This window comes from Momordica charantia (assembly GCF_013281855.1).
Source record: "Momordica charantia cultivar OHB3-1 chromosome 5 unlocalized genomic scaffold, Mcharantia_2.0 BLBB01000005.1, whole genome shotgun sequence".
In the NCBI taxonomy this organism is placed as follows: domain Eukaryota; kingdom Viridiplantae; phylum Streptophyta; class Magnoliopsida; order Cucurbitales; family Cucurbitaceae; genus Momordica; species Momordica charantia.
Genome location: NW_028275163.1, coordinates 3,870,975 through 3,898,101, shown reverse-complemented (window position 1 = coordinate 3,898,101; position 27,127 = coordinate 3,870,975). Strand labels below are relative to the sequence as shown.

Sequence of the window (27,127 nt, the reverse complement as noted above, 5' to 3'; positions counted from 1 at the left end):
TTCTTTTCTTTTATTGCTTTCTTTCTTCTTCTTTTTTCTTTCTCCCTCTCTATTAAATGTTTCATATGCCTTCTGTTTCTAATCATTGGTGGGGTGACAATGGGATGATAACTATTTTAGACATTTTAGTCATTTGTTCATGTTACTTATGGAGCGGCCAATATAAATATCACAAGCACACAATCATGTATTTTATTCAAAAGAATCTCTGATGTAGTACAAGGTTCTTGGAAACAAATGCCATATGGGGAGAATATGAAGATAGATATAAAACACCCTCAACACAAGGGATGCTCAAAATATTGGACACTCTAAAAAAATTCAGAACCCAATAAATGATCAACTGAGCATAACAAAACTTGTAGAAGATAGGTTCACTGGTAAGAAGATCAGTACAACTTGAAAGCTGAAGCATATGCAGAAGCCAACAAGATGGAGAATAGCAGCAGAGATTTTGACGAATGGATGGAGCTTCCATCTGATGAGTCATTGTCTGTTGATGGAACAGTCTTAGATCCAGTTCCTGCACAAACCGTTAGGTAACTTAATCGCTTAGTTGCCATGGATCCGGCATAGTACACAATTAAGAGTTTGTTATGTTCATACCTGATGGAACGTTGTTAGAAGATTCTGGTGCTCCTGCTGGAGAATCAACTGCCAATTTTCAGGTACTACAAGTTAGCACTTTAGAGAGAAATTGACATTTGTTCATAATCCTGCTAATTATTTATGCTCATTAGTGCCCATAAATTTTTGCACATGCATGCTTACCCTTGCAGTTGCTGACAGAAGGAGTCTGAACATTGCAAGCTTGAGGCAGAGCGAGAGCCTGGGTTTGGTTGATATTCATCCCAAGCGACGAGCCACCACCATTCAGGACCTGGCACAAGCACAGTGGTTGCGAACGGACAACACTTGCAAGCTGTGTGCAGCATGCTGATGACGGGGTAGAGGAGTTTCCTGTGATGTAATTGAGGCATGGTGACAAGCTGATCAGCACATTGGTACAGTCCGACTGTGCGGCTGCTCCTGCCCAGTTCACAGCAACAACCACCACAAGTAGAGTCATCACCATCTTTTGCTCCATTTTGCTATGAACTATTATAACTTCTGGTAATGGTGAAGAGAGTTAATTTGATGATAACTCGGAAGGAAGAGACTAAAGAGTTTTGATTTGTGAAGGTCTGGAGCAGAATTGTGTGGGTTTTGTAGGGGATGAAAGGAAGAAAGAGAAACGGGAAGAAGTTTGATTTGGTGAACCACTCTTCCTACTTTCTTAACAGTTTTCTATGTTGGAGCTTTTGAGGTTAATATGTTCAAACTTGGGGCTTTGAAACCTAACCAATTCTAATTTGGGGAATGGTATGGAGGTCGGTTATCATGGCCACCAACTTCTACATTAGGAAAGAGCCCAGAAATTTTGAGGAGTCAACTTTAATGGCGTGAAGGAAGCTTATTCCAGGTTCTATCTTTCTACTCTTTTTCTGGCTTTCAGACTTTTATTGCTTTCTGTCTTTGGTCAATGATCATGCTAACCTAACCTTATGAGAAAAATTTGCTGCTTTTAGGTGAATAATCGGTTTTAATTCCAAAAGGTATGAAGGGAGGTGGAAAAGCCAGCCTGGGAGCGGTTGGCTCGGTTTGGGTTGGTTTTTCGATTGCGATATTGTAACTTATTTTTAAGAATTGAACCGACTGGCCAACTCAGAATGGATTGAACTAATTGAACTGACTGACACGGTAAGTCTGTTTCATTGGGTTGGGAAATGATTTTGTTTTTCAGTTTGATACTTTGCCGTGTTTGTTTTCTCATAGTTCCTTTGATATGTTTTACCCCTTCGTCAAATTTAAAAAATAAAAACAAAATTTTAAAAGCTATGTTTTCGTTGGATAATATATATTATGTTCTTTGTTTTTTATTTTTTGAAATTAAGCTTATAAATATTATTTTTACCTATTTATTTCTTTGTTTTGTTATCTAATTTTTAAAAATGTTTTCAAAATCTAAGTTAAAATTTGAAAATTAAAAGTAGTATTTAAAAACTTATTTTTATTTTGAGAATTCAAATGTGATTTTTTTTTAAATAGAAAACTAAAAACAGAGTTGTTATATATATTTTTTAATTTTCAAATTTAAAGATGTATTTTAAAAAATACATTAAAGAAAGTGTCTGAAGTAGTATTTATAAGTTTAATTCTAAAACAAATTAAATAGTTATCACGGAGGGTTGAAATTCATTTTTCACATGGATGGAATGACTTGGAAAATGGGGGTTAAGAAAATACTAATACAAACATTTTAAAATTTTAACACAATGTCCAAATGCCACTTTAAATTCTTAACCAATGTATTATTAATATATTATCAAGTGTCACTGCTTGAATATAGTTTAACATATTAAGATATATCGAACATAATGTTCAAACATTACTTCAATTCCTAACCAATATATTTTGTCAAGGTATCGTAGATTCGAATCTCCACCGCCTGTACTAAAAAAAATATATATGTAGGCATATACGTAGGCATCACTCTTGTTCGTCGTTACTAAATAATAATCTATTTCTCGAAAAATTGTGAGAGCACAGGAATGCCAGTTAGGAACTTTGAACTTGGTTGAGCTATGCCAAAGTGTCCTAGTCTTAGTGCCATCATCCATCTCCTGCAAGTGGTTGCTGAGGTAGTTGAGCTTCAAAACCCAACTCATGGCTTCCCCTCCAATCTTTTCTCACCCCATCTCTCTCACCTATAAACTTCCTTCATCATCCTCCTCTCTTCCCTGCAACAAACTTCCCAATGGAGCCATTTGTTCTTCCCTTCACCCGCTCAATCTCGGTGCTAGCTCTGGCATTCACGGTAGCAATTTTCCCTGTTTCGGGTCAGATCAATTCACCTTGCAATCCTTCCGTGATTGCCCGCTTCACTCCCTGCATGAACTTGCTCACAAACAGCACAGCAAATGGGACTTCACCAACTGCAGACTGTTGTGATTATCTAAGGTCACTCACCAGCACAGGAATGGACTGCCTCTGCCTCATCGTCACCGCAAGCGTTCCCTTCCAATTACCGATCAATAGGTCGTTGGCCATCTCTCTTCCTCAAGCCTGTAACATGCCTGGCGTACCCGTCCAGTGCAGAGGTAAGACTCCAAACTGATCGTCTTGATCCTTTTCTCGACGAGAAATTCAATAAGTTGATGTGTGTTTTGGTTCTCCATTTCCAGCCTCTGCTGCTCCTATCCCAGCTCCAGGTAATATGGCCTTCTTCAAACTTCAAAGAGTGAAAAGACATTTTTATTCTGTGAAAGATATGAAAGTTTCTCTTGTATGTTTTGATAGGTCCCATCCCACTTGGTCCTGCTCTCTCGCCTGAAGCTTCATCAACTCCACAAGGTACACAGTTTGCTATCTCTTGCTCTTGGCTTCTAGTTTTAAACTCTTTTCTACTGATCTTCAAATGCTTTGCCTTTCTTGATTAGCTTCTGGGATTCCTCAACCCGCCGTGCCTGCGCAGTCGCCTGAAGCTGACACGACACAGTTTCTTACTCCGCCTTCAACTGGGGGAGATGAGACTCCGACCTCGAACACCGAGGGCAGGACTGGGATTTCCCCTGAGCTGACTCCGTCATCTGCCGCCATACCCTGTTGCAGCTTCTTGACTTATCTACCATTGTTGGCATTGAGCTGTGTGGTTTTGAAGCTATACTAGATTACTTATTCAAAATCTGTTGATTTGTTTGAAGAGTGTGGAGTTATTCTTTTGAGTGGAATAGTAATTTGATGAGTTTTTCTTTTCCTTTTTTTTTTTGGGCTTTTATACGGTTGAGATGAGTGATTCGTTGCATGCTAAAAAAGCAGACAAACAGAGTTGTCTGTTATTCCTTTTGTTTCAAATTTTTATTTCTTTTCTAGAGTTTGTTACTTTGTTTAGGTGTTGGGTATGAGAAGTAATTATTTAACTATTATAATCGTGGAAAACTACATTTTAGTCCCCCATGATATCATCTAAAATAATACTTTCAAACTTAACTTGTGTTTTTTTTAACTATTGTAATTTGCTAGCTACCCAAGTAATTTGGAAAAAAAAAATTAAAATTTATCTGTTATATCTTCAGATAACTTGTAACATTTCCCATCTAAGAGTTGAATAAGTAGTCGTAGGCTCGAATTCCTACTCCCACATGTTGTACTGATATATATATATATTATATATATATATATATATATATATATACAACTTAGAACATTCAATTTGTATTACTTATCACTATCGCAAGAGATATCTTAGTAAATTTTAATTAAAAGATGGAACCAGAACGAGGGGCCAAATTAATACAGAAGTTAAAACCATAAGGGGCTAAAGTGAAAATATGGAGACTAAGATGGTTATTTAACCTACAGAAATGATCTCTCTGTATTGGATTTGCCCTTTAAAATTCAAGCAATGAGAAAAGTAGATTCTTTGGGCATTGAAGCTGGTTTAATCGGATCTGGCTTTCTCAAAGCTTGCACTTTTCAGATTCAACCTCACAGGAAAAGAACAAAAAAAAAAAAAAAAAAAAAACAAAGAAACACCAACATTTCCTTGCGAGGCCAACTTAATTGTGAATCTATTCATAAGTAGTACCTTTGAACTTCAGCACAGCAGATGATAAATCAATCTATAGAAGTTCAGATTGCGTTTGTTCGCTCATGTATTCAGGAACAAGAGACTTCAATCACAACATAACTCTATCAAAATGTCTGAAACTAGGCTGGAAGAGGGTAAAATACACCCCGCTCGCCGACCATACAAAGTTAAGATGATAGAAAGAAATGCAAACCTCTGCTGATAACATTGAAGTCTTAAGCTGAAGGTACACTAGCTCCATCCTTGATAGATTCGCGCCAAGCAACCTCCCTAGCTCCGTTCTCATCGATGATCTTGATCACAAAGTTTGGCGGGGCCACAACCAACCTAGACCTGATCTCCAGTATGCACTTATCGACCAAATCAATGGCTTCTTCTTCTGTCATGCCACTATGATAGTGTCTGTCCATCATGGAGAGTGAAAAGTAAGACCCATATCCAAAAGCTCCCTTGTCAACCTTGTGAAGGGTGGCGATGTAGTCAATGTAATAGAGGGATGGACCAGTCTCCTTGTCGTATCCCGCTAGCAGAATGTTTACGGAGTATGGATTCTGAAAAAATCAAAAGTTCAGATTGAAAAATCAGGTCACATTTCCAAGTTACAGCCGACCCAATAATTCAATTTCCCATGATAGTGAATGACGAGGAATCTTAAGACTACCAATATCCCTCACAGCTCACTCGCAGATACAGCCAAATGCATTCTGCCCATAGTGACAAATACCAAATTACATAGTAAAACTCCTACACTAACTGCATACCTCTAGCCTAGCTTAAGCTTTAAAGGATGATTATCTGTGCCCTGAGTGGCCAAGAAGTTTGTTATTTGACAAGCACACACCTCATTGAGAAACACTAAAAAGAGAGACCATGCTTGTGAATTCTGGGACAGCAAGATCAAGGAAGAGTTTCATAAAACTATACATACAAAGTACGTTGGTAAACAAGAATCAGTTTTTGTGAGAGTACACTCGTAAACAATGCAGTCATCGCATCATATACCATACTATTTTGGAACAATCTGATCTAACCTATCAACATAGTAAATTTCAATTGAGCGCATCAGCATCATTTGGTGATATTAAATGGAATCACAAAGAAACACAAAAACCACAAGAAATTCCTAGAGTAAGAGGTAAGCTATAATACGCAAGTCATGTGAATTCTTAATTCTCTGATTTAACAAATGCCTTCCCGAATGATAAGGAAGGAACCAAAAAGATGATAATGGCTAGAGAGAAACCAAAGGACTTTTGAGGATAAAGAAGCTTCTTTTGAGGTTTTTTGTAGAAATGTACAGCACATTGCTTCTTGGAGGTGCATTAATTATAGAAAATTCTTTTGTAACTACAACCTCTCCATGTTATCAACAATTGGAAAAAGTTGTTTTAGTCTTTGGGTGGGGTTCGCTCTACCCAGCCCCTAGGTTGTCTCCTTCTATGAGTTAATACACAAGTTTCTTATTAAAAAAAAAAACAGAGAGAGAGATGATAATGGAAAGACTGAAACAGGATGTAAGGGAACCACACGAACTTTATCGTGCCTATACAGGTTGATACATGAACACAAGCACAAGTCAGATAGAGTTTTAAGAATACAACAACACAGACTAATTTCTTGTCACTGCGAGGCATTCTTAAGATGACAGAAATCAAGGGTTTTCCTAAAAGCAATCAACACAATCTTTCTCTCACTTCGTATAGACATTCAAACAGATTTAAGCTCCACAAAGTGGTAAATTAGATTAATACAAAACCATTCATATATTTCCAGGATCAAAATTTTGCAAAAACGAAGGCTGAATATGTAATCAGATAAAAGTTACAGAAAGGAGAAACGATATACCTTACGCAAGGCGGTAGCAAGTTCGCCACGAGTGAAGTTAGCAGCAGCGGCAGTGGTCAAAGGAATCCCATTGCGGAACTGATACAAAGACACATTCTTCTGGATGTACTCCGTGAACTGAACCCTATTCAATCAAACCAGGGACAACATAATTGACAAAAAGCAAAAACAATTAGAGAGGGAAAGAAAAACTGTATCGATACAAATCTTGTACCTGTCGCCGGGTTCGCCGCTGGCTGCGACGAGCTTGTGGGAATCGAGGACCATGATCTTGTCCTCGTTGGATTTATGGACCAAAATACTGTGCACCGCCGATGTATCCGCCGCCACTATGACGAATCCGTTGCCTACGAGACCGAATACGCACTCCATCTTCTTCTTCTTCTTCTTCTTCTTCGATCTGAACTTTTTATGGCTTCTGTGAAATTTGGAAGCCCCCTTCTGCAATTATGCTAACAGCAGCGACTTGAAGAACAAGTTCTCCCGGGGGGTTTATTTATTTATTTATTTATTATTATTATTTTACTTTCAAATTTTAGATTTATATCCATTTCTTTCCTTCCCCTAAGGGGTTTTTTTTCATTATTTTGTATTGATAATAAACTTTATTTTAAAATTTAAATTTCAATAAATATATTCATAATATTACACAAGAATTTAGAGTGATTTAATTGCACCAATTTTATATGCTCAGGAGAGTTATTAATTAAATTGAAAGTTAAGAATGGTGTGATTGTAACAATTTTATGATTTAAAGATTTTGTTTTCATTTATTTTAAAAATGTGTTTTCTCAAAACACTTTATAGTGTATATTTCAAAATAAAGTTAACAAAAAGTTGCGTGTTAGCTTTTGAGTTTTTTTTTTTTAAATTAAAAAGTATTTATAAAATTAATATATATTAATATTATTATATAAAAAAAAAGAAAAAGTAATAAAAATTAAACGTGACCGGGTCGAGGTCGGGGATGGGGTCCGGACCGATCCCCATCCCCGCCAAGGAACCCGATTGGGATCCCCGGTTTGACCCCGTCCCCGGTCAAACGTGATCGGGTCCCGCGGATATTTTTACCATCTCTAGTTCAATCCCTAGTTTTACTACCTAACAAACATTGTTCACACTGTTTTAGTTATATATTTTTAGTCATCTAAAGTAACGTTGAATTGTATGTCGAAAATATTAGAATTAAATAAAAATATTAATAAGTCACCGTGAGCTCAACTTCGTGAATAAGACATTTTACTTCGATTTGAAATCGAATGTTACTTTGCGAAATCGAAGCTTCAATCTCTCCCCCCCTACATTTATTGTTTTCAAATATATATATTTTAGAAATTCTATAGAAACTAAGAAGATTAAAAAATTGTAAAACAAATTGTTCATTATAAAATATTAACAAATGAATGTTATTATATTATGTCAATAAATATATATATATATATATATATATATATATATATATTTTTTTTTTTTCTTTCTACCAAGTAATCTTGTTTTAGATCGGTTAAACCCAATACAATAATGTTAACAATAATTGTACTAAAATTGATAATGTAAATGTTTATAGAAGGTGTGATCCGATAACAATTTCGTTTGTTTTTCACTTTAAAACACTTTAAAACACTTTAAAACAGACTTAGAGATAAAACTGATCACTTATGAGCTTGCGTATTTTATTCCTCTTAAGGAATTTTTTAAAAATAATTTTAATTTATTCGACCTTATTAGCAAACACCAAACCAGATATTAGATAATAACCCTTTTCTGTTTTTGTTTTTTTTTTTACAATTTTATGACTCCATTTTTCACCTCTAAAATTGTAAAATACAATTTTATTAATATATTAGCATATTTTTTAAAATGTTTACATAAAACTATATAAAAAAAAAACAGGAAAAAGTAATTAAAAACAGAAAATCAGAAAAACAAATTATCATCTTAGCAAACACAGCAAAACAGATTATCATTTATTTATTTATTTTTCCACAAGCATAATGCCCTCTTACTGGTACAAAAAGCTTCCCCTTCTTCTTAATACCCTTACTCCCTCTCAAAAGACCAAAAAGTCCCCCAACTTCAAAATACCATTCCATTATTTTTATTTATTTATGTTCATATTCATTTCTCTGCATCTTCTATTTCTTGATGGCTAATTTCACAGGTAACCGGCCGATTCCAGAATCGACAGCAACGGGCGTCTCTCCGTCGATCTCCGGCGTTCCCCTACCGGCCCTTTCGTGAAGAACGATTCTCTCTGGCTTTTGAAAATCTCATCCGCTTCCTTTCCTTTTATGTTGAATGTGAGTTCCTTCGCTTCTTGGTCTACTTCGTTCATTATGTTCTCTTTCCCTGCGCGAGATTTGAGGATGAAATTTTGTTTTTATGACCTTCGTTTAGGGTTAGGGTTAGCAATTTTGAGTTTGGAGTTCTGTTCTTACCGGCTAGGAAGTTTCTTAGGTTGTTTTGGGCGTTGATTCCGAAGCCAACCAAGCGGAGATTCTCCTTCGGGGAAGCCATGACGGCGATTGGATGACCTGCCGGGACGACGAGTAAGCCGCCCGGTGATAGATGACCGGCGACTCTTTCAAATCGACTGCTTCTTCCTTCTGATTCCTCGCCCTGAAGATGAGGGCACGCCATCTCGAAGGAGCCGGCTCCTTCTGCAACGAATACCGCCCACGTTGCTCTCGAGTTGAAGTGGGGCACCATCATTCCGCCCTAAAAATGGCGACACAGAGGTTAGTAAATACAAAAATTCTACAAAATTTGGGCTCACGAACAATTCTAGGGCTAGGGTTTTTCTATTTCTATTTGCAATACTTGTTTGATGTCAACAATCGCAGCGGCCACATTGGTTCTCTGGAGTTGCGGGAATTCATCGGGGCAAGCCTCGAACATCTGCCCGTATTGGTTGCTGTAAACAGGGGTTTGGTTTTCGAGCTTGATTAGAGCTCGGGTTCCTCGGCCACCTTTTCTGACAGAAGTGGCGCGTTGGCTCAACGCTTTCAGCTGTTCTTGTGAACCCTTTATGATTTTTCCTCGCCTCTCACTGTGCTGCTTGAAAACCCTCTCTAGCCTATCACGTGGGATCTGCAATTTCATTCAAAAAACTATATCAGCTCTGAAAATATTCAATCTCCCTTGGAGAAAAAGAAATAGACTCACGTCTAAAGCAGCTTCAAGAACATCATTGCTGAAAACGGTGTAATATGACTGATCTTCACCTCCAGCAGATAGGTAATCCTACAGCAAAGACATGAGAGAATTGAGCAAAAACCAAGAATTCTTAGGAAAGAATTCATCAAACTGCGCCCATAGTTACCTTAAACTCGCCGGGATTGTTAATGGGCTGAATCAATTTCACGATCTGTAGATCTTCATTCTCATGGTTGACCAAGTAAATCGTGGCCCCTGCCGGGATCACCATGACATCTCCACGTTCAGCGTTATAAGACTCTCTTTTTGTTTCCTTCCTTTCTTGAACAACCGTAGTTATGGCCGCCCTTCCTGAGCCCCAAAAGAAGTAACTAGTAAGGTTCAATTCAAATTAATTCAACCCAGTTTGGAATTCCTGTAAGTTAGAAGAAGCAGAGGAATTTACCTCTTACAACCAAGAGAACTGTTTCAGCGTCCAAGTGGTGGGGGATGATGAAGGTCTGAGGGCGGGCCTCAAGTATGGCAAATCGGTTGTTTTCAATTCCTCTTAGAACGTCAGACCTCTGTGAGAACCTCTCCAGCACCCTCCAATGGCCATCCTCAGACCTGAACCTTGATTGGAAACTATGCTCATGGAAGTAGTAGGGATTGTGCCTGCCCTGTTCTTGCTCCTCTCGGGGGATTTCCACTTGATTTCCGCGGCTCTCAGCACTCAAACCAACAGACACACAAGCAAGAAACAGAGTGAACCCCAATGCACACAAACAAAGCTTAGCTCTCGACGCCATGTTTCAGAATTCAGAGCCGATGCCCTTCACAGCCACCCCATATTGGGTAATTTATAGCACCCAACAAGAAGTTGTCTGTGAATGGAGTGGGGGGTGAGTTTCACATGCTGATTGCCGAGTGTCCAAGATGGCAGAGATGGAGGTGGCTGGCGGATATGAGATGTAGTGAAAAGAAGCAACACTGGCTACAAAAAACCATACGAAATATAGCTGTTTTGGCCTCTTGGGAGCAAGTACTACGTGTTGGGCTGCATGCGAATGCTTTAAGGGCTATGATAATCAAACCAAAACAATAAGAAATGGCCTTAAAATGTTTGATTGTGGCGCCTATCATGTCAAGAGTGAGTGATAATCAGTAGCTAGAAGATGGATGAGATGAATCGTGGTTATCTTTTGGAGTATTTCAATTTAGAGGGAATGGATTCAAACTCTAGTGGCCACCTAAAATTTAGTATTCTTGTGTTTTCTGGGCAACTAGGCCGTTGTTGTGTATCAATTTATACCCAAAACTCTAATTTTACTAATTAGACTTTTAGACTTTGATTAGTATTGTAACATGTATCTTAAATTCGAATAAGTGTTGCAATTTTTAACTTTTAATATATTTTCATTTGAAAAATCTTAAAATATATATATAAACTGATATTTGTGTTTAATAAATCTCGAAGACATATACGTCTCATATAAAATTGATGAGACTTAAAATAATGATGTAAAGTTGGATTTTGTTGAAATTTGTCATTAAAATATATGTTCTCATGCATATCAATCTATTCATCGCTTCTCTATCGGTTAGATTATAACAAACAATTTGAATAAAAAAAATTTACATAGAAATGTTTAAAGGAAATTAAATCAATAATATATATTAGATGCTTTATTTTCTTTGGATTGTAGTTCAATTCATAAGAGCACCACTTATCAAAGCAGAAGCTATAGGTTCGAGCCCCGTCCCAATGATTCAAATAATAAAAAAGTAAATCAATTCATCTCTTTCTTTCTGGTGAAAGGGATAACAAATAACATATTGAATTTTATAACAAACAAACATGCATAATGTCTCTTATTTTTTTCCCAACATTTTTCATTAAGAAAAGGGAATTTATATTTCTTCAATGATGATAGAATGACACATGTGATGCATGTTCAAGGTCAATTTGACACATTAATTGAGTTTAATTTTGTGTCGTGTTTGATTTTTGTTGAAATTATTAGAGTTTAAGAGATTTTTAGTTGTGTTAATATTAAAATTAGTGGGTTAATTTGACAAAAAAATGAATAAAAGGTAAAAATGGTAATACTTTTTTAAGTCTAAAGTTGAATTTGATGAAATTAAAAATGATTGTGACAATTAATATGTCTTGTGAAGTACTTCAAAGTAAAAATTGATATATATTTTCTTTTTTTGCGCTTAAAGAAGGGGCTTCCAAATCTTAGATCATAATGCATTAACGAACAAAATTTTCTATTTATTAATTATGTATGAGCTGGATCGAGTCAAGTATCGCAAATTTTTTAGTAGACGAGATTTTACGAAAATAGTTATTCATATTCATAGGGAGAACAAATTTTTTTTATGTGAATTTGACATAACTGGTGAGAAACCGCTATTTATAAATTAAGAATTAAATTAAAAAAAATTAACTTTTGCGAGAACCCTAAGTATCACTCCACTATATATAACGGAACCTTTTTTTAAGACCCACTCGTTATTAATTAATAACCTGTCCATGGATGTAGATAAATGTTGTTAATCAGTAAAGAGTTTTAATAAAATATGATTCATAATCATTGATAAGATCTATGTATATATCTACAATTAATAAATAAAAATATAGAAAATATTTAATTTATAAGTATAACCCTAACTTAAAAGGAGAGGTTGAATTCAAATGTTATTTTATCTCCACTATATTTCATATAATAATTTTGTTTGGACCTTTTACACTGAACTCAGTGAAGTCTAATAACAATAAAAATAATAACTCCGAAAGAATCTATCAGAGATTACGTGATTCAATGCAATCATAGAAAAGCAAATACAATAAAGTAAGGAATATTGTTAGTTTTTTCTTTATAATTTATTTTTAGTACAACTACACGTCAAATTACGAGTATAAGAGTTTCAACCTTCGATTAAGAGAATGAATAAGTACTAATTACACTCACTATACTCATGTTGGCAAAACTCTCCATTTTTCAACGATGGTCAAAATAGAATTTTGTCTTTCAAATCAAATATTTTAATTCTCTTGATTTTGGGAGTGTCATCTTAATTAAAACTATCATTAATAACACAAAATATCAACATAACTCAACTACTAAAAAAAAATATATTGAACACAAACTTATAAGGGGAAAAAAAATTGAATATTGTATTTTATGTTCCGCACTATAATGATAAATACAAATTTATCCCAAAAAAAAAATAATAATAATAAAATTGAAAGTGCGCCGGCTAACTTGAAAATCGCTCAGCTCACTGCTCAGGCACTAAACTGAAAAGAAAAATCTGTTGAAAATTCAAGGTCCTTTTTTCTTGGTCTGAGCATCCTCGAAAAACGAATCAACCAAATCCTCCAAATTCATGAAACCGTCGAGCAGAATCTGTTGGGCTCGGCACAGTGTAGAGCAGAAGGCTTGCATACAACTGCAAAAACATCCGATTATTCCAAATCAAAACCTTTTTCAGATTATAATAAACATCAAAACGATACCCTCACTCTCACTTACCCGTACATAAACACGTTCTCCTTTCGGCCGATTTCGTTCTTGCAGTAGGAACAGGATTCCAGAATCCGGCCGTCGAAACGCGCCGGGATCGACGCGTCGTCCGGCTCCCAAGGTTGCAATTCGAACACCGGAACGCGATGTCGCGGCGGAGCCAACCCTCCAACCCCGGCGGGGATTTCGGAGGGATCGTCGCGAGTCAGATTCGAGAACAGAGCGATTTCGCCTTGGCTTGAGGAACCGGCGCCGGCGCCGGAATGTGTTGCCGATGACGACATTGGAATTTGGGAATCGGTGGAGTAGAGTAGGGTTTAGGGCTGGGATTTGCATTTAATAGTTTGGAGATTAAGGATAAACAAAAAAGGAATTGGAATTGGAAGAGAAGTAGGATTTGGAATTAGGGTTCCGAATTCCCTCTTGATTAGGATTGAATAAGTGCTTAACGGTCTTTTGATTATGATTTTTCTGTTTGTTTTAGTAATTTGCCTGCCACTCCAATCATATATATATATATGAGGGTACTTTTGGAATTATTAGTTTAATTAATCAAAATTAATAATATATTGTAAATTCAAGATTAGTAATGCTAATTAGGTTGATACCAACGTGGATTATGGATGCAATATGGCAATTGGTAAAAGGAAGCAAAGATGATAGAATATTATGGGAAGAAGGATGGTGTTACTATTTTTTGTAAATCAGGCATGCCTCTCATCAGCAATGAAAATTATATGTTGGAATGTCTATAGGTTGGGGAATGGAGAACGATTCAATTTTCATAAAAAGACAAATATTGAAGCAATAAATTAGATAAGAATTATTCACGAGCTTATTCCTATTTTCTACCATCTCATTTAACAACCAGGATGGTGTTGCGGTTAATGAAAATTTGTCTATATCATGGACAATCACTTCCTACCTGATTGACTAATGTATCTAGGATAAGAGTCTATCAATTTGAATCCCTGATTTGACTAAGATACAATGTCAAATTCCATATTTTAATCAGGTTCTGGTCTGGATTAGGCAGGTCCATTTTCCAACTTCATTTTGTTTAATATTTAAATAATAAATTATTAAATATTAGTTTTTTTTTTTATATTCATTAGTGTCCGAGCGAGTTTATGCATACCTCGACTAATCTCACGACACAACCGTCCGACCCTACAACATTTAATTTCGAGAAACACATAAAAATTATCAATTCCTAAAATAGGTGTCATTATGAGCTTTGAATATTAGTTATATAATATTAATAATAATAAAAAATTAGTATTAATAATATGTCGATCTATCTCATAACTTTGCATTCACACCCCAGCTAAAAAAATAATATTAATAACATATTAGTTTTTATAAATATATTATCAATTTTAAATTTCTAAATCCAACAAATCCAATCCAGCTTATATTATTTTTCTCTAACCCTAATTCTAACTTTTTCAAAACATTCTTCTTTGGTTCATCTTGCAGCCACCCCCACCACCATTCGATCTTCTCTTCTCTTCCCCATCGCCTCCTCCCATTAATAACGGGAATTTGTCATTAAGTGGAGATGAAAATACTGATGCCTCACCCTCACGAAATTAATTTGTTGATGTCGAATTTTGACCAGGTTAAAGTGGTATGGTCAAGCTGCCTAAGCAAACTTCGCGAGAGAAGACCTCGAGTATATATGACGAAGCTTATGGAGCAAGTTTGATCATGAGGAAAGACCTCGGGTATGACCGAACTTATGGAGCGAGTTTCATGAAGGAAGACGACCTTGGGCATGACCGAGCTTACTCAGCTAGTTTTGTGAGGGAAGACCTCGAGTATGACCAAGTTTACGGGGAAGACTTCAGGTATGACCCAGAGCTTACAAAACCAGCTTCATGAGGGAAGACCTCGGATGAAATTTATAATATATTTAAAAAAAAAAAAGAACTGGGGTTGCAATTTTAAAATTTTAAAAATTCTGTGATACTCACCTAGATTTGATAAGAATTATTTAAAAAGGTTTAGCCCATGATCGAATCTAAGTTGGTTTTTTTTACCATTTTTTTTTTTTTTTTTTTGTAATTCAATTATATAATATAATATATTTGTATATAATTGAAATTTATACAATAAATCAAATATTTTTTTTGAAAACTGAAAAGACAATAAATCAAATATTATAAACATAAAAATTTTGTTAAATCATAAATTTGATCGGATGATTTCAGCTCTATTATTTAAATTTCATCACTTTGATTTTAAAAGTCATAACTTGGGATTTTATGATTTAAAATTTTTTCCAATTGATTTAACTTCACAAACAGTTTATCAATCATTTTTAGTGGCACCACTTATCATTTGTGAGATTCAGCCAACTATGAGGATTACAGTGAATCCTTTCAAACTATAAAGACAAAATTGAAATTGAATGCAAGTTATAATACCTAATTTAAAATTTATATAATCTCGAGAATCAAATGAAATTATATCCAAACTATAATAAAATAAATAAATAATTTGTACAAGATTTACCAAATTTATTATTTAACATAAAGTTTTATAGTGCATGGAAAAACTAATTTTAAATTGTTTATAGAGATATATATACACAAAATTAAATTTCATTATCCCACCCCTGGCCTATTGGGTCTTGCTTGTATATAGGTTTTTTTTGTTGAGGGATATATTTCTCTAAAATAACATTTAATATCATATCGAAAAGTGATTTTTACCAAATCTAATATAAATATATATATATATATATATTTGCAATTCCTCTAATTGAATCTTTTTTTAATTGGACTATTTTGCTATGAAATGCGAGAATCAGATGGAGTTCCAAAGTCCAGTCCAAAGCGCCATTTTTCAAAGGCTATTTTCATAAATTGCGGGCTATTTTCATAAATTGCTTGCATTTGATCATTTTCATAAATAAATTTAATAACGATTTTTGTATTAACCACATTAAATAAAAATTAAAGTTTATAGAACAGTTCTAATTAGAAAAAAAAAATTTCTCAAACAAGCCCTCAACTTTTAGCTCACAAAAAATGTCTTATTTATTTATTTTTAATAAAACAATATGGGAATATAGGAGTTCGAATCTTTAAAATCTCAATAGAAGGAATACATTCTAATTACCACTAAGTTATACTCATGTTGGCGATAAAAACCTGTTTATACTTTAATTCTTCGTCCTACTCTCAATGTATCAAAAATTCTCAATTAAGTCATTTTCAACAAAAACTAATAAAATTTGTTTTTAGAAAGTTGATATATTATTGAATTAACATATTTGAACATGTGAGCATACCACTTGAACAAGCCATTTGAAATAAAATAATTTTGTTGATGGACAGGTCAGGTTTTATGTGTCAAGTAGCATGTCCAAGTATGTTACTAAAATAATAATTCAATGATATATCAATTTTTTCTTAATAAATTTGTTGCGGAATGACCTAATTGAAAATTTAAAAAATTAAGGACCAAATCGAGATTCGAGAATCACCTAAAAGAATAGAAACTATCCATAAATTTAACCTAGTTAAAAGAACAAAAACAAAATATTATTTCTCAAACAACCCCAACTTTTAGGATTTTTGTTTTTTGTTTGCTCAAGTGACGGGACTTAAGATTCAAATTGTTGACAAAAATCCATTTTAACAAGAATAATACTCTGGTACTCATAAGTAAACACTTATCTCGTTACTGTATAATAAATATCTCTCTTTCTACATTTTTCTCTCCTACCTGTGAAAACTTTATCATTGGTCAAGATAATATGGGTATTTACTATTTTAATTATGGAATGGAATTCCAACAATCATGTTTGAAATCAAATATCATATCTACACATTCCATTTTGAGTGCTGTAAATTTGCAATGGAGTTTTCAGTCTTTTGAGGCTTTCACCTTAATGATAGAAGTTCACAAGTTGACCTCCCACACCACACTGACTTCAACTTATTTTGATGTGGGTTTTCTCCTTTTATGTCTAACAACACTTTTCCATGCTCCTCCACAGCCAAATGTGAAGCATGTTTTGACAGAATCATGGCTGCACAACTGCAACAAAAAAATGGCAGCACTTGGTTGGTTCTTTCTCTGGCAGTGTGCTTCTTTGTGGATCCCATAAACACAGTCGGACAATTCTGCTTTTAAATTGAGGGATTGATTAGCCATGATTACAATTCTTTGGGTTTTTTCTTTTTATTCTTTCACTTTTAGTCAACCAGTGGGGAGCAGTTTTGAAGATGTGCAAGAAAGAAAAAACAAAAACAAAAGTTCCTTCTGAATATTGGCTTCCATTGCTGCCAAACCTGCAACTTTGTCCTCTGCTTTTTCTTTCTAGTTTTGTTCATTTTCATTGCCATCACAGGCTGGCTTGTTATGAAAAAAGAGAAGGCTTTTCTTTATTCTTAAATAAAAAAATGGGATGGCAGGAGGATGAAGATGGCATGCCTGAGAAGACAATCAACAGAACCAACTTTTTTCAGTAAAAGTGATGAAATGCACCACAAGAGAAGAGGGGAATTCAGAATTCACACTGTAACAAAATAATCTTTTTCTTTAACTTTTTTTTTGGGGGGGATTTGGTTTCACTTCTTTTACAATATCATACATCAATTGATTCTTTTGCTCTTTTTGGATTTGAGGAAGAAAAGAAAAAAAAAAGTGCTACAAATCATTCACTTGACTACCTTTCACTTGTATTTAGCAACCAATGTGTATTTTCCTAGACAGAGAGAAAAAGAATCAAGAAATGAAGATGGGGGGAAAAAAATCAAGAGGGGCAAAAATATTAGTCGATCCACATGGCATTGCGCCGTTCTGGATGAGTTTTTCCTCAGTCCTGCAAAAACACAAGCTTTTTCATGATTAGAGCATGAAGAAACCACAATCATTCTTTTAAGTACAGAAGTAATCAGCAAATTGACTAAAGTGATACACTGCAGGAGTGCTCGATGGGTGTAACAATCATTACCTGAAAGCTAATCGTCGTCGATTAGGAGACCGAATTATGCAGGTTGTACTAAAAAGTGAGTAAACTCAGCAGGCAGCAGCAGCAGCTAACAAGATATAATGATGACCAAAGGCAAAATGGGTGTTGTTGGGAAGGAAGGTCAGTGAAATTAGCTAACCTAAAGAGAGGGATTCCTGAATTGAGAACCTGATAAAAGAGCAAAAAACAATATGAGACAAACAAGCCAAGACCCCACAACAGCAGAAACCAAGAAAAAAAAAACACAAAGTAAGAAAAAGCGGGCGCGAGAAGCTTACTTTTTCGGACTGTGGGCTATGAAATGTCACCATCAGCCTTCACGGATGAGCTCCACCACCATCTGGGACCAGATTTGCAATCAAATCAGATATAGCTTTCTCGAGGGGTTGAATTATGGGAAGAGTGGAACAAAGCTTTGTAAAGGAGAGATTCAAACAAATCCTAATCTAGTTTATAACTGAATGCTGGCAAGATATCAGTCTCCTTTCATGAGAGGAATCTTATAGGAAAATTCTTTTCTAGGATTGTGATGTACAAAGTTTGTTGGGTCAGCTGAAAAAAAAGAACGATGGGCTTGAATGCTTAGTTATAAAGGTTGGTGAAAATGGGGATAGCTTACTTTTAAGTTCTTCCACAGGCCTCACTCTATTTATGGCTGGATTTTGTAGCCATTTGATCTCACTTTCAGAAAAAGTTTAGTTCAGTGTATCCATGTGCGTACGGGAGAAGCTCCTCGACCTCAATCCTGGAACTTGAATAACTCATGCTTTTCTTTAATCTCCCTCGGCTGGATTCGACCTCAGCCCAAAAAACTCCATAAACAGGTCTATGGTCGGAAAACCTTGACTCTCCACGGACATAGGATAACTGATGGAGGCCTTCTCCGTGCCACAATATCCGATCGCACCTTTGTAAACACAATATGAAAATCAGAATGCTGAATTGATAGGGAAAAATTCATGTTTCCTCACAGCCCTGATACTTGATGGCCTGGCCTTTGTGTTAGCTTCATTTAGATTTCTTTGAATTGAACTTTAAGTAAAATGGCTGGCAAGATGGACTTACCAAGCAGGCTTACGACGTTTCTCTTTGGGATAAGCGCCCTCCCCTGCATATCGGTCTGAATTAGTTGAATACTTGTATGTGGGAGGAAAGTAGATCTTTCCTTCATTCCATCCAGCAAATACACGCCCTCGTCTTTGTTCAATTCGTAACTGTATAGCGAAGTAGTGTGTTGTAAACGGAGAGTTTCTCCTTCACTAAATAACTAAAACCATGCATTTGGGTTCACTTCCAAAGTATTTTTGAAGATGAGATGTTATGTGGTCATACCTGATCCTTCTCAAGCAATGCCCTCCAGTTTTGCATCTCCACAAGTGCCTTGGCGGAACGGTAAGAAAGAGCAATCCGATAGTTCAAATCCCCGAGCCAAATAACACGACTGCAAGATAGCTTAAGATGGTCAGAATAATGACCTAAAATAAAAATATAACACGAACAAATCCATATATATTATCGACTTCAAATCAAAAAGAGATGCCATCTAACTAAATTCAGTCTGCAGATGTCTCTGATGGGTGAGGATGAGAAATATCTTACTCGTGCTCGAGGATCGTTTCTGGGGACTTCTCGTCGCCTGCACTGTGAACTCGTGGGAACCTTGTCTTCTTAAGTATCTCCATCACATCGGAGTTTCTTCTAAGCTCGTCACCTTCTTTCTCTCCGGATGTTAAGTGAGTGCAAATGAAGCAAAAGCTTGTCTGATGCAAAGACATGCTGATAGAAATCGATCCCTGCAGTAGATCAGAACATTTCAATTAACCAAAAAAATTTCAAGAAGCTAGAAAATGAAACTGAAATAGCTATTTTATCTAATAATCGATACCTTATTTCCAAGGTAGCCCATCAATCCTCTACCAACACAAGAAACTTTCATGTTTCGGACATGATCCCTCAAGTCACTTTTTACCCATATTGTGAGAAATATGCCAACCATTTGCTTGCTTGCAACTAAGCAATATCTTGAATGTCCTGGCATTCTATATCCACCATCCTGGGATGAGGATCCACCATGGGACATTGGTGAGAATAAAACAGTGCTTGGTGACTCCCACGGAACATTATCGTCATCTGACGAGCCCCATCTTGAGCAGTCACTAGGCCTGGAATAGTCACTTGGCCTGCAAAAGTCGCTCGGCCTAGAGTAGTCACTTGGCCTGCAAAAGTCGCTAGACCTTGAGTAGTCACTTGGTCTTGAGTAGTCACTTGGCCTACAGTAGTCACTTGGCCTGTGTCCCCATCTAAAATTAGGATCAAAATCACTCGACCTATGACCGAAGATCACACGGTCGCATACACTGAATCTACGGTCAAGTCGTGGCTGTGGTATTGAAGGATCATTATCCATTCTCCAACTGTGGGTCGTTTGAAATGATCGACGATGGAAGAAAGATGAATTCTTCTGCCTAGCAGACCCCTCAAAATCTGCATTTATCTCCACAATGGGTTTTGGTATTGGAGATGGCGTATAACACGCATTACCCCCGCTTGTTCCCGGAAGATTGTTCAGAGTCTTTCGGATGAGAGCCTGCCACTTTTTAGCAGGGCCATTGTCTTCTGCACCTAGTATATTACCAGCATTCAATGGCACTATCTCCTGAAATCTGAAAGACAGAACAGAAGAAACTCACCAAACATATTCCCTTCTCCAAATCCCAGGCGAAACAACGAAGCAAAAGATGTGAGAAAATGTGTATCTTAATTCATACCCAAGAACATAAATGTCTGCAGGAGGTGAAGAATGAAGCCAATCGTCCAGATTTAGATTGTTAGGAGGAGATCTTCCAGCCACGTTCCATGTAGCAACAAAAATGCTGAAGAAAATACCACTCAGTTCACAAGTCAAAACCAACCAAAATGCAAGAAAAAGAAGAAAAAATATGTCTCGAGGGAGAGATATATATATCAATCATCTTTACCTATAGTTCTGCACATCAATAATACGAGGATGGTCAAGATTCATTTTCCCTCGCCGCCCTGGCTCGCCATTTTTGCTGAATTTCTCTGTGCATTGATGAAAAGATAGAACAAAATGTCAGGAGGAAGAAGACGAACCAAGTTTTGGTAAAGAATTTTCTCAGAAGCGCTGGAGTGGCTATGTTTATGAACCTGTTTTGCTTTTCTTGATGGTGCATGGTTCCCTCTCTGAGAAGCTGCTGCTCCTGTAATCCATTTCACCTCCTGCAGAAGAAAAAACGTTGCCATTGTTGGGGGAAAAAAACTTAAAAAGATTTAACCCAGAAGCAGAAAACGAAAGATTTCATGGGTTTTATATAGTCCCTTTTCGACGAATTCGAGAATCAAAATTTTGGAGCTTCAAGAAGGCAAAAGAGTTGGGGTTTTTGCAATCCAATTGATCAAACAAAAGAAGAATTATCGAGCCTTGGGGAAATTTAAAAGACCGACCTCTATAAGCAACATCATCTGCTTGAAAATCCTCGCTTTTGCACCTGATATTGAACCACTTTCTGACCATTTTCTTGGACCAAGAGAGCTTCAAACCAAAAGGGCAAACGAAAAAAACAATCAGATTCCCATTTTTTGCATAAAAAAGGAAACTAGAGAAAGAAGGAAAAAAAATTGGAACAGTATACAGATGGGGTTTTAAAGAAATTGAACAAAAACCTTGCTTTTCTTAGAATTCTCATCTCTCATTGTTCCAGCACTACTTCATACAGCTTCACTAGTATTCTCTCCCCACTCAGAATTTGGGGGTTTCGCTTCAGATCATCAAAAGAACAATCAGAACCCCATAAAATGGACAAGGATTCTTCTCCAGCCAAAACTTCTGGGTCGTTCCCACAAGCCCAAAACAAAGCTCAGAAACTCCAAAGACTTGGGAAGATGAAACCCCAAACCCCAAACCCCAAACTCCAAAACCCAAAATCCCTTCCTTTCAGTAGACCCAGGAAACAAAACAGAGGCAGAGGAGAAAACTTGTGGTAAGTGGTGAGTGAAGAAATGAGGGGGAGATTCTGAAGTAGTAGAAGAAGACAATGTGGGAGGCAAAGACATAAGAATAGAGAGAGAGAGAGAGAGAAAGTTTTAGAGAGATATAAAGCTCATAGAGCTTCTCTTTCTCTGTCTTGTGCTCCCAAAGGGCCTCGTTCTCTGTAAAAACAGCAAAGTATCGAATTTGAACAGTATAAAGTGCAGAGAGAAGAGAGAGAAACGAGAAAGAAATAGAGAGTGAGTCAGTGTTAAGGGTCTCTCTCTCTTCTCCTCTCCCTCCTTTTCCTTTTTAATTCTAGTTAAGACAGACTCAACATGATGGAGCAACGGGCATGTCGTTTATTTAGCTTTTACCCTCAAAAACCAAAGGGTCAGCGAAACAAAGGCTGCCCCCTTCAGTCAGCAAAGCCATAAGGGAAGCCAAGCCCTGCACTGCCCCTCTTCTTCCTTCTTCTTCTTCCTCCCTGTTTTGGTCTACCATCAAAGCAAAAGCAAGCTAAAGAAGGCAATAAAGATAAAGCGAATGTGTGTATTAGTACTACATGTTTTATGTTTTTTGTTTTTTGTTTTCTTCTTTTGTTAGCCAAGGAATGTTTGGGGGAGAAGCCACAGTAATTTTCACAAAAGCCCCTGCCCTTAGCCTTAGCCCTTGCCCCTTCTCTTCTCTAACACATTGGATTTTGTGTTCTTTCCTTTCCCTTGAGTCAGATTTTTGTTTAAACTAATCAAGCTTTCAACTTTATTTGTGTTTTGCAAAAATCCCCTGTAATTACTGCAACAATCAAGAGAGAGACACAAAAAAAAAACATAAAAATGGACACTTTGCCAAAGAAGAGACAGGTGGAGATGGAGAATGAATACTAAACTATACCAAAAATATTGTATTGGTACCAAAACCAAAATTTTCTCAAATAATGATTGAAAGAGGGAGGGGGAAAAGGCAGTTTCTGGACCAATGTGGGATGTTTTTTAGCTTAGAATTTTGACTGGGAGACACCAATAATTCAGGAAGTTCAAACAAAAATTTTAGCTTATTTTCTGTGTCCTTTAAGGTTGTAATATACTATTGGAGCAACAATCGATCAAGTGTAACATGTGAGGTTGTGAATTTGAATTCACGATCTTTTGGTCAGAGATAGGTGTTAGACCTATGTTCATTTCGACAAACTAATTCATTGACGCTAAGTATTAATAGACCATCACCCAACCCAAAAATTTATGGATGGATTGGAAATTAATAGTTAATTACGATAACAGAAATTAATTGAGAGTATAAGATTGAAAAAGTATAAGATAACTTTCAAAATAATTACTCCTCATATTTTTGTTACAAAAAAAAATTACTCATATTTATAATTTAAATAGAGAAAAATGGGATGTAGATTTATAAACTTATGAGAAACTCACAAGGAAATGGCAGCAGTAACTTATGTTGCAGCCAAACATGGAAGTAAAGTTATGAAATTTATTCTCCCAACCAACATTTTAACTTATTTCCCTTTCACATGATGTGTTAATTTCTTTTTCTAATTTATAAACACAATATATAGCTTCTGATTTTAAGAATTTAATTATCATATTTTTTTTTTCACTTTTCCATTTTTATATTCCAACAAGTTAATTGCAATCTTAAACTTAAAGATGATTCAATTTTAAATCTCCACTTTTCTTATTTTAATTAAAGTACTCTAATAAAACTTATAAAATTTCAATTTAATTATATTGAATTCTAAAATATATATATATACATTGAAAAGGGGCCATGGAGGAATGGAAAGATATTTATAATATGGTTGAATTTGAATCTCATAAATTTCATAATGATCACAATGAACAGTGTCCACCAAACACAAGGTTGAACAAAGTTTTTTAGTCACTTTTAGTAGCTCTAATATCATAAAAATTCAATTATAAAAACTTAAATTGATAAGTTATTAGATTTAATACTTTTAATATGTTCTTAAAATTTTCGACATGTTCTTACAAATTGTTCACATTAACAGATAATTAATACATAAAAAAATATTTTAGAGTGTCAAAGACCTATTGTAATAGGGTCATACATAACTATATATATAACCTATAATTATAACAATGAAAAATAATTCTATTGGTGTAGGTCTTTCCCTACAACTTCCACTCACTTTTAGCTACAATACTAGCATTTAAAGGGACAAGAAACTTAGTAAATAAAATAATAAACTAGACAATTATGTGATTATGTATAAATACACAAAGCCTTAGGAAACAATTCAATACTATAATATAATAGAAGGAATTTCTATTTTGGGGAAGATTTAAATCTTTGATCTTTTGGGAAGTAAGTAATATTTTGACCGATAGAACGAGTCTTATTAGCAATAAAGCATATTTTTTTTATACTCAACTTAAATTCTAATATAGTCGATGTTACATAATTATCTAAATAAAAAATATTAACTCATTACTAGATATATAGAAAACGTGTGATGAGAACCAATACTTTTAAAATTATAAGGAACTAAACACCAAATTAGTAAGACTAGAATAAAAAATAAAAAATACTCATGAACTTTGCCTTTTGTTCCATAAAGACCTAAATCATTTAAAAAATTTCAACACTACCAGAGACCTTTTTAAACGTTTCAATTTGAAACGCACTTTGAACATACATCTGTTTATATTTTATATAAAAAATTGACGTAACAGATATAACAAGCAAGTAATGTAGAAATTTACTTAGACTAATTCTGAAAATAAACAAAATATGGAAGAAACTATTATTTTTTAAATAAAATTTATGACAAAATTAGGTAGACAATAGGTAAACAAATTTTTACTATAAAATTGAAAGCTTTGCTACCACGTCGATCGTCATGTTCAATATATTCGACGTTGTTGAGAGGATATTTTTAAAACTTTTGAAATGACAAAATTGAAAGAGATTTATAAATTGTTTATTTTTATTTTTCCAAAAGAAAACACCAAACCCTAGGAAGGTGTTAAATTAAAATTGAGTGTGGAGAAAAAAAGAGGAATGATGTAAATTTTCATATGGGTGGTCAGATTCAGACCACGCGCAACAGTTTGCAGCCGGCACTCCGGCCGCCGTCCAAGCGGCAGCTCTGCCACCTTGAAACCCGCCAACCGCCGTCGCCCGCCACCGCTCCCAATTTCACAGGTTTTTTTTTTTTTTTAAATACAAATTTTGACTGTGGTGGGTTCCATTTGCTTTTCCATAATTGGTTGCTTCAGAAAAAAAAGTATTCTTTGAATGGACAAAATATAGTGAGGTTACGGCGGAACATTCCATCCAATTCATATTTATATAAATAAATAAATAAATAAATATGTATTTTTTTTTGTTTATAGTCTAATTGTTCTAACTTTTTTGTTGTCATCAAAATTAAAACACCCTATCTGTCCCATAATCATCATGCTCATTGGGGTTTTTTTTTTTTTTTTGTTTAGGAAATTTATAATTCAGATATCATCATAACCCACAAGATTAAATTTTATATATAGTCTTATATTTTAATTTTGTCCTCCAAAGTTTGCATTAAAATTATTATTTTTCTTGTTAACTTTTTTATTAATTATTTCTGTAAGAATTATATCTTTTTATAATTCTGACTCTTAACCTACTACCTGTGGTGGTTGGGTTGAATAGTTGTCCATTCAAACACTTATTAATCAAGTTATGAATAAAAGAGGTAAAGCATATGAGGTTTTTGTTAAATGATTTATTTAAAAATCAACATGAAATATTAAAATGGTTTTTATGTGTAAAATTCAAAGATTAAAATATACTGCTCGAGGTTTAGAGACGGTTGATGCAAGATTTGGAACATTCAACATCTGCTCATCAATGGAGTGCTAAGCTCAACACGCTTTGATGAAGTCAGACAAAAAGTTAAGACGAGAGTAGCAAAAAGTTAAGTTGAAAAGACATACCTTGCACCCTAGGGTTCTCTTATTATTTATAGAGAGAGTCTCCGTCTCTGATTGGTTCGGGTGAACTGACTCAACAGGATTGGGTCGAGTGCTTCATCCTAATTTGGAGCAGTTCAACACACCTCTCTTATTTGGCCTCACTTTAATGAACTTCGTACATTTCACGCAAAACATATACCAAAATAAAATAAGTACGAAAGTCTTGAATATAAATCAATATTATACTATATATATTGATAACTGAATTTTATGTTATATCACGATTAGAATTAGAAGTTGAGATTTATTCTTTCTAACAAGTTAAAAAAATCAGAATACAAGACTATTAATACTCAAAATGTTTAAAACTCATCGTAAGCTTTTTGAAACGTGTGACAACTTTGGTCTAAAGAAAATTGGGTCGTTCCCAAAACAATTTCTTTCCCTAAAGGTGATATATTGCATGAGTTCATATGGTAAAGTCATGATGATGGTGTGGAAACTTAGGCCATATATGCTCACAAGTTACATCCAATATTGTTACATATAATAATCAAATTAGATTGATTTCCCCTTTTTTTTTTCTTTTCATTTGAAATGGGAGGTAAGGTAAGAATGTGCTTTTCCTTTTTGTATGAAATTTAGAACAATGTGCTTGTGGGTTTTAGCTTGTTCCAAGGTGGGCATTTGAGAATGATTTGAAGCAATGAGAGAGAGAGGGAAAATAAAGTGAACATTGAATAATGCAAAGGAAACATATAAAGTGAGGAATTGTATCAAAGACTAAAGAGAAATGGGCCCATTTGGTTTTGGTTTAGTGTATATCCAATTCCAAACAGGGCAAAACAAGTGGGGTTGCAATTTCAAATATATACATATATAATACATATATATATATATATATATATATGCTCCATTTTCCCACCCTCTTGTTGACAAAATATTTGATGCACCATTTTCATGAGAAAGTGCTCTTCCCCTTTGGAAAATCAATCTATTTCCATTTCAATCTTGCAATTATTAGCTCCCAAGTTCTTTTTCCCCCCTTCCTTTATTAAATTACATTGTGTATAG

The 27,127-nt window shown here is 35.1% G+C and overlaps 5 protein-coding genes across 5 annotated transcripts; 1 reads left to right on the top strand and 4 right to left on the bottom strand.

Annotated features, from left to right (window-relative positions):
* Window positions 1-167: 167 nt before the first annotated feature.
* LOC111009415 (Bifunctional inhibitor/lipid-transfer protein/seed storage 2S albumin superfamily protein) lies at window positions 168-1,243 on the bottom strand. The gene is made up of 3 exons (XM_022282489.2): window positions 772-1,243; window positions 607-654; window positions 168-523 (listed from the first exon to the last, which is right to left on the bottom strand). The coding sequence occupies exons 1-3, from the start codon at window positions 1,085-1,087 to the stop codon at window positions 390-392; spliced, it is 498 nt and encodes a 165-aa protein (XP_022138181.1). The 5' UTR covers window positions 1,088-1,243; the 3' UTR covers window positions 168-389.
* A 123-nt stretch (window positions 1,244-1,366) lies between these two features.
* On the top strand, window positions 1,367-3,911 carry LOC111009365 (non-specific lipid transfer protein GPI-anchored 21-like). Its single transcript, XM_022282426.2, has 5 exons — window positions 1,367-1,740; window positions 2,590-3,140; window positions 3,225-3,251; window positions 3,340-3,393; window positions 3,480-3,911. The coding sequence occupies exons 2-5, from the start codon at window positions 2,798-2,800 to the stop codon at window positions 3,707-3,709; spliced, it is 654 nt and encodes a 217-aa protein (XP_022138118.2). The 5' UTR covers window positions 1,367-1,740; window positions 2,590-2,797; the 3' UTR covers window positions 3,710-3,911.
* Window positions 3,912-4,580: 669 nt separating this feature from the next.
* LOC111009495 (proteasome subunit beta type-2-A) lies at window positions 4,581-6,976 on the bottom strand. The gene is made up of 3 exons (XM_022282587.1): window positions 6,690-6,976; window positions 6,476-6,599; window positions 4,581-5,181 (listed from the first exon to the last, which is right to left on the bottom strand). Exons 1-3 carry the CDS (start codon window positions 6,845-6,847, stop codon window positions 4,846-4,848), a joined length of 618 nt encoding a protein of 205 aa, XP_022138279.1. The 5' UTR covers window positions 6,848-6,976; the 3' UTR covers window positions 4,581-4,845.
* A 1,437-nt stretch (window positions 6,977-8,413) lies between these two features.
* PAP85 (cupin family protein) lies at window positions 8,414-10,419 on the bottom strand. Its single transcript, XM_022282239.2, has 6 exons — window positions 10,077-10,419; window positions 9,798-9,982; window positions 9,641-9,718; window positions 9,296-9,565; window positions 8,914-9,193; window positions 8,414-8,824 (listed from the first exon to the last, which is right to left on the bottom strand). The coding sequence occupies exons 1-6, from the start codon at window positions 10,417-10,419 to the stop codon at window positions 8,631-8,633; spliced, it is 1,350 nt and encodes a 449-aa protein (XP_022137931.1). The 3' UTR covers window positions 8,414-8,630.
* A 7,249-nt stretch (window positions 10,420-17,668) lies between these two features.
* LOC111009388 (type IV inositol polyphosphate 5-phosphatase 7) lies at window positions 17,669-22,651 on the bottom strand. The gene is made up of 13 exons (XM_022282455.2): window positions 21,815-22,651; window positions 21,596-21,683; window positions 21,299-21,370; window positions 21,109-21,193; window positions 20,899-21,003; window positions 20,016-20,793; window positions 19,730-19,923; window positions 19,463-19,571; window positions 19,196-19,344; window positions 18,750-19,037; window positions 18,409-18,470; window positions 18,113-18,298; window positions 17,669-17,980 (listed from the first exon to the last, which is right to left on the bottom strand). The coding sequence occupies exons 1-10, from the start codon at window positions 21,842-21,844 to the stop codon at window positions 18,815-18,817; spliced, it is 1,833 nt and encodes a 610-aa protein (XP_022138147.1). The 5' UTR covers window positions 21,845-22,651; the 3' UTR covers window positions 17,669-17,980; window positions 18,113-18,298; window positions 18,409-18,470; window positions 18,750-18,814.
* Window positions 22,652-27,127: the final 4,476 nt, after the last annotated feature.

What these genes read in the sequence shown, in the direction of transcription:
- LOC111009415 (XM_022282489.2), bottom strand. Translation starts at nt 1,087, where the DNA reads ATGGAGCAAAAGATGGTGATGACTCTACTTGTGGTGGTTGTTGCTGTG. An exon ending in TTCTGTCAGCAACTGCAAGG is followed by an intron (nt 655 to 771) that starts GTAAGCATGCAT and finishes GAAAATTGGCAG; the next exon opens with TTGATTCTCCAGCAGGAGCA. An exon ending in TTCTAACAACGTTCCATCAG is followed by an intron (nt 524 to 606) that starts GTATGAACATAA and finishes CGGTTTGTGCAG; the next exon opens with GAACTGGATCTAAGACTGTT.
- LOC111009365 (XM_022282426.2), top strand. Translation starts at nt 2,798, where the DNA reads ATGGAGCCATTTGTTCTTCCCTTCACCCGCTCAATCTCGGTGCTAGCT. An exon ending in CGTACCCGTCCAGTGCAGAG is followed by an intron (nt 3,141 to 3,224) that starts GTAAGACTCCAA and finishes CTCCATTTCCAG; the next exon opens with CCTCTGCTGCTCCTATCCCA. An exon ending in TGCTCCTATCCCAGCTCCAG is followed by an intron (nt 3,252 to 3,339) that starts GTAATATGGCCT and finishes ATGTTTTGATAG; the next exon opens with GTCCCATCCCACTTGGTCCT.
- LOC111009495 (XM_022282587.1), bottom strand. Translation starts at nt 6,847, where the DNA reads ATGGAGTGCGTATTCGGTCTCGTAGGCAACGGATTCGTCATAGTGGCG. An exon ending in AGCGGCGAACCCGGCGACAG is followed by an intron (nt 6,600 to 6,689) that starts GTACAAGATTTG and finishes TTGATTGAATAG; the next exon opens with GGTTCAGTTCACGGAGTACA. An exon ending in TTGCTACCGCCTTGCGTAAG is followed by an intron (nt 5,182 to 6,475) that starts GTATATCGTTTC and finishes TGATTTTTTCAG; the next exon opens with AATCCATACTCCGTAAACAT.
- PAP85 (XM_022282239.2), bottom strand. Translation starts at nt 10,419, where the DNA reads ATGGCGTCGAGAGCTAAGCTTTGTTTGTGTGCATTGGGGTTCACTCTG. An exon ending in TTCTTGAAGCTGCTTTAGAC is followed by an intron (nt 9,566 to 9,640) that starts GTGAGTCTATTT and finishes ATGAAATTGCAG; the next exon opens with ATCCCACGTGATAGGCTAGA. An exon ending in CGATTGTTGACATCAAACAA is followed by an intron (nt 9,194 to 9,295) that starts GTATTGCAAATA and finishes CGCCATTTTTAG; the next exon opens with GGCGGAATGATGGTGCCCCA.
- LOC111009388 (XM_022282455.2), bottom strand. Translation starts at nt 21,844, where the DNA reads ATGAGAGATGAGAATTCTAAGAAAAGCAAG. An exon ending in AGAATTCTAAGAAAAGCAAG is followed by an intron (nt 21,684 to 21,814) that starts GTTTTTGTTCAA and finishes TTTGGTTTGAAG; the next exon opens with CTCTCTTGGTCCAAGAAAAT. An exon ending in CATTGCTTGAGAAGGATCAG is followed by an intron (nt 19,345 to 19,462) that starts GTATGACCACAT and finishes TTCGCTATACAG; the next exon opens with TTACGAATTGAACAAAGACG.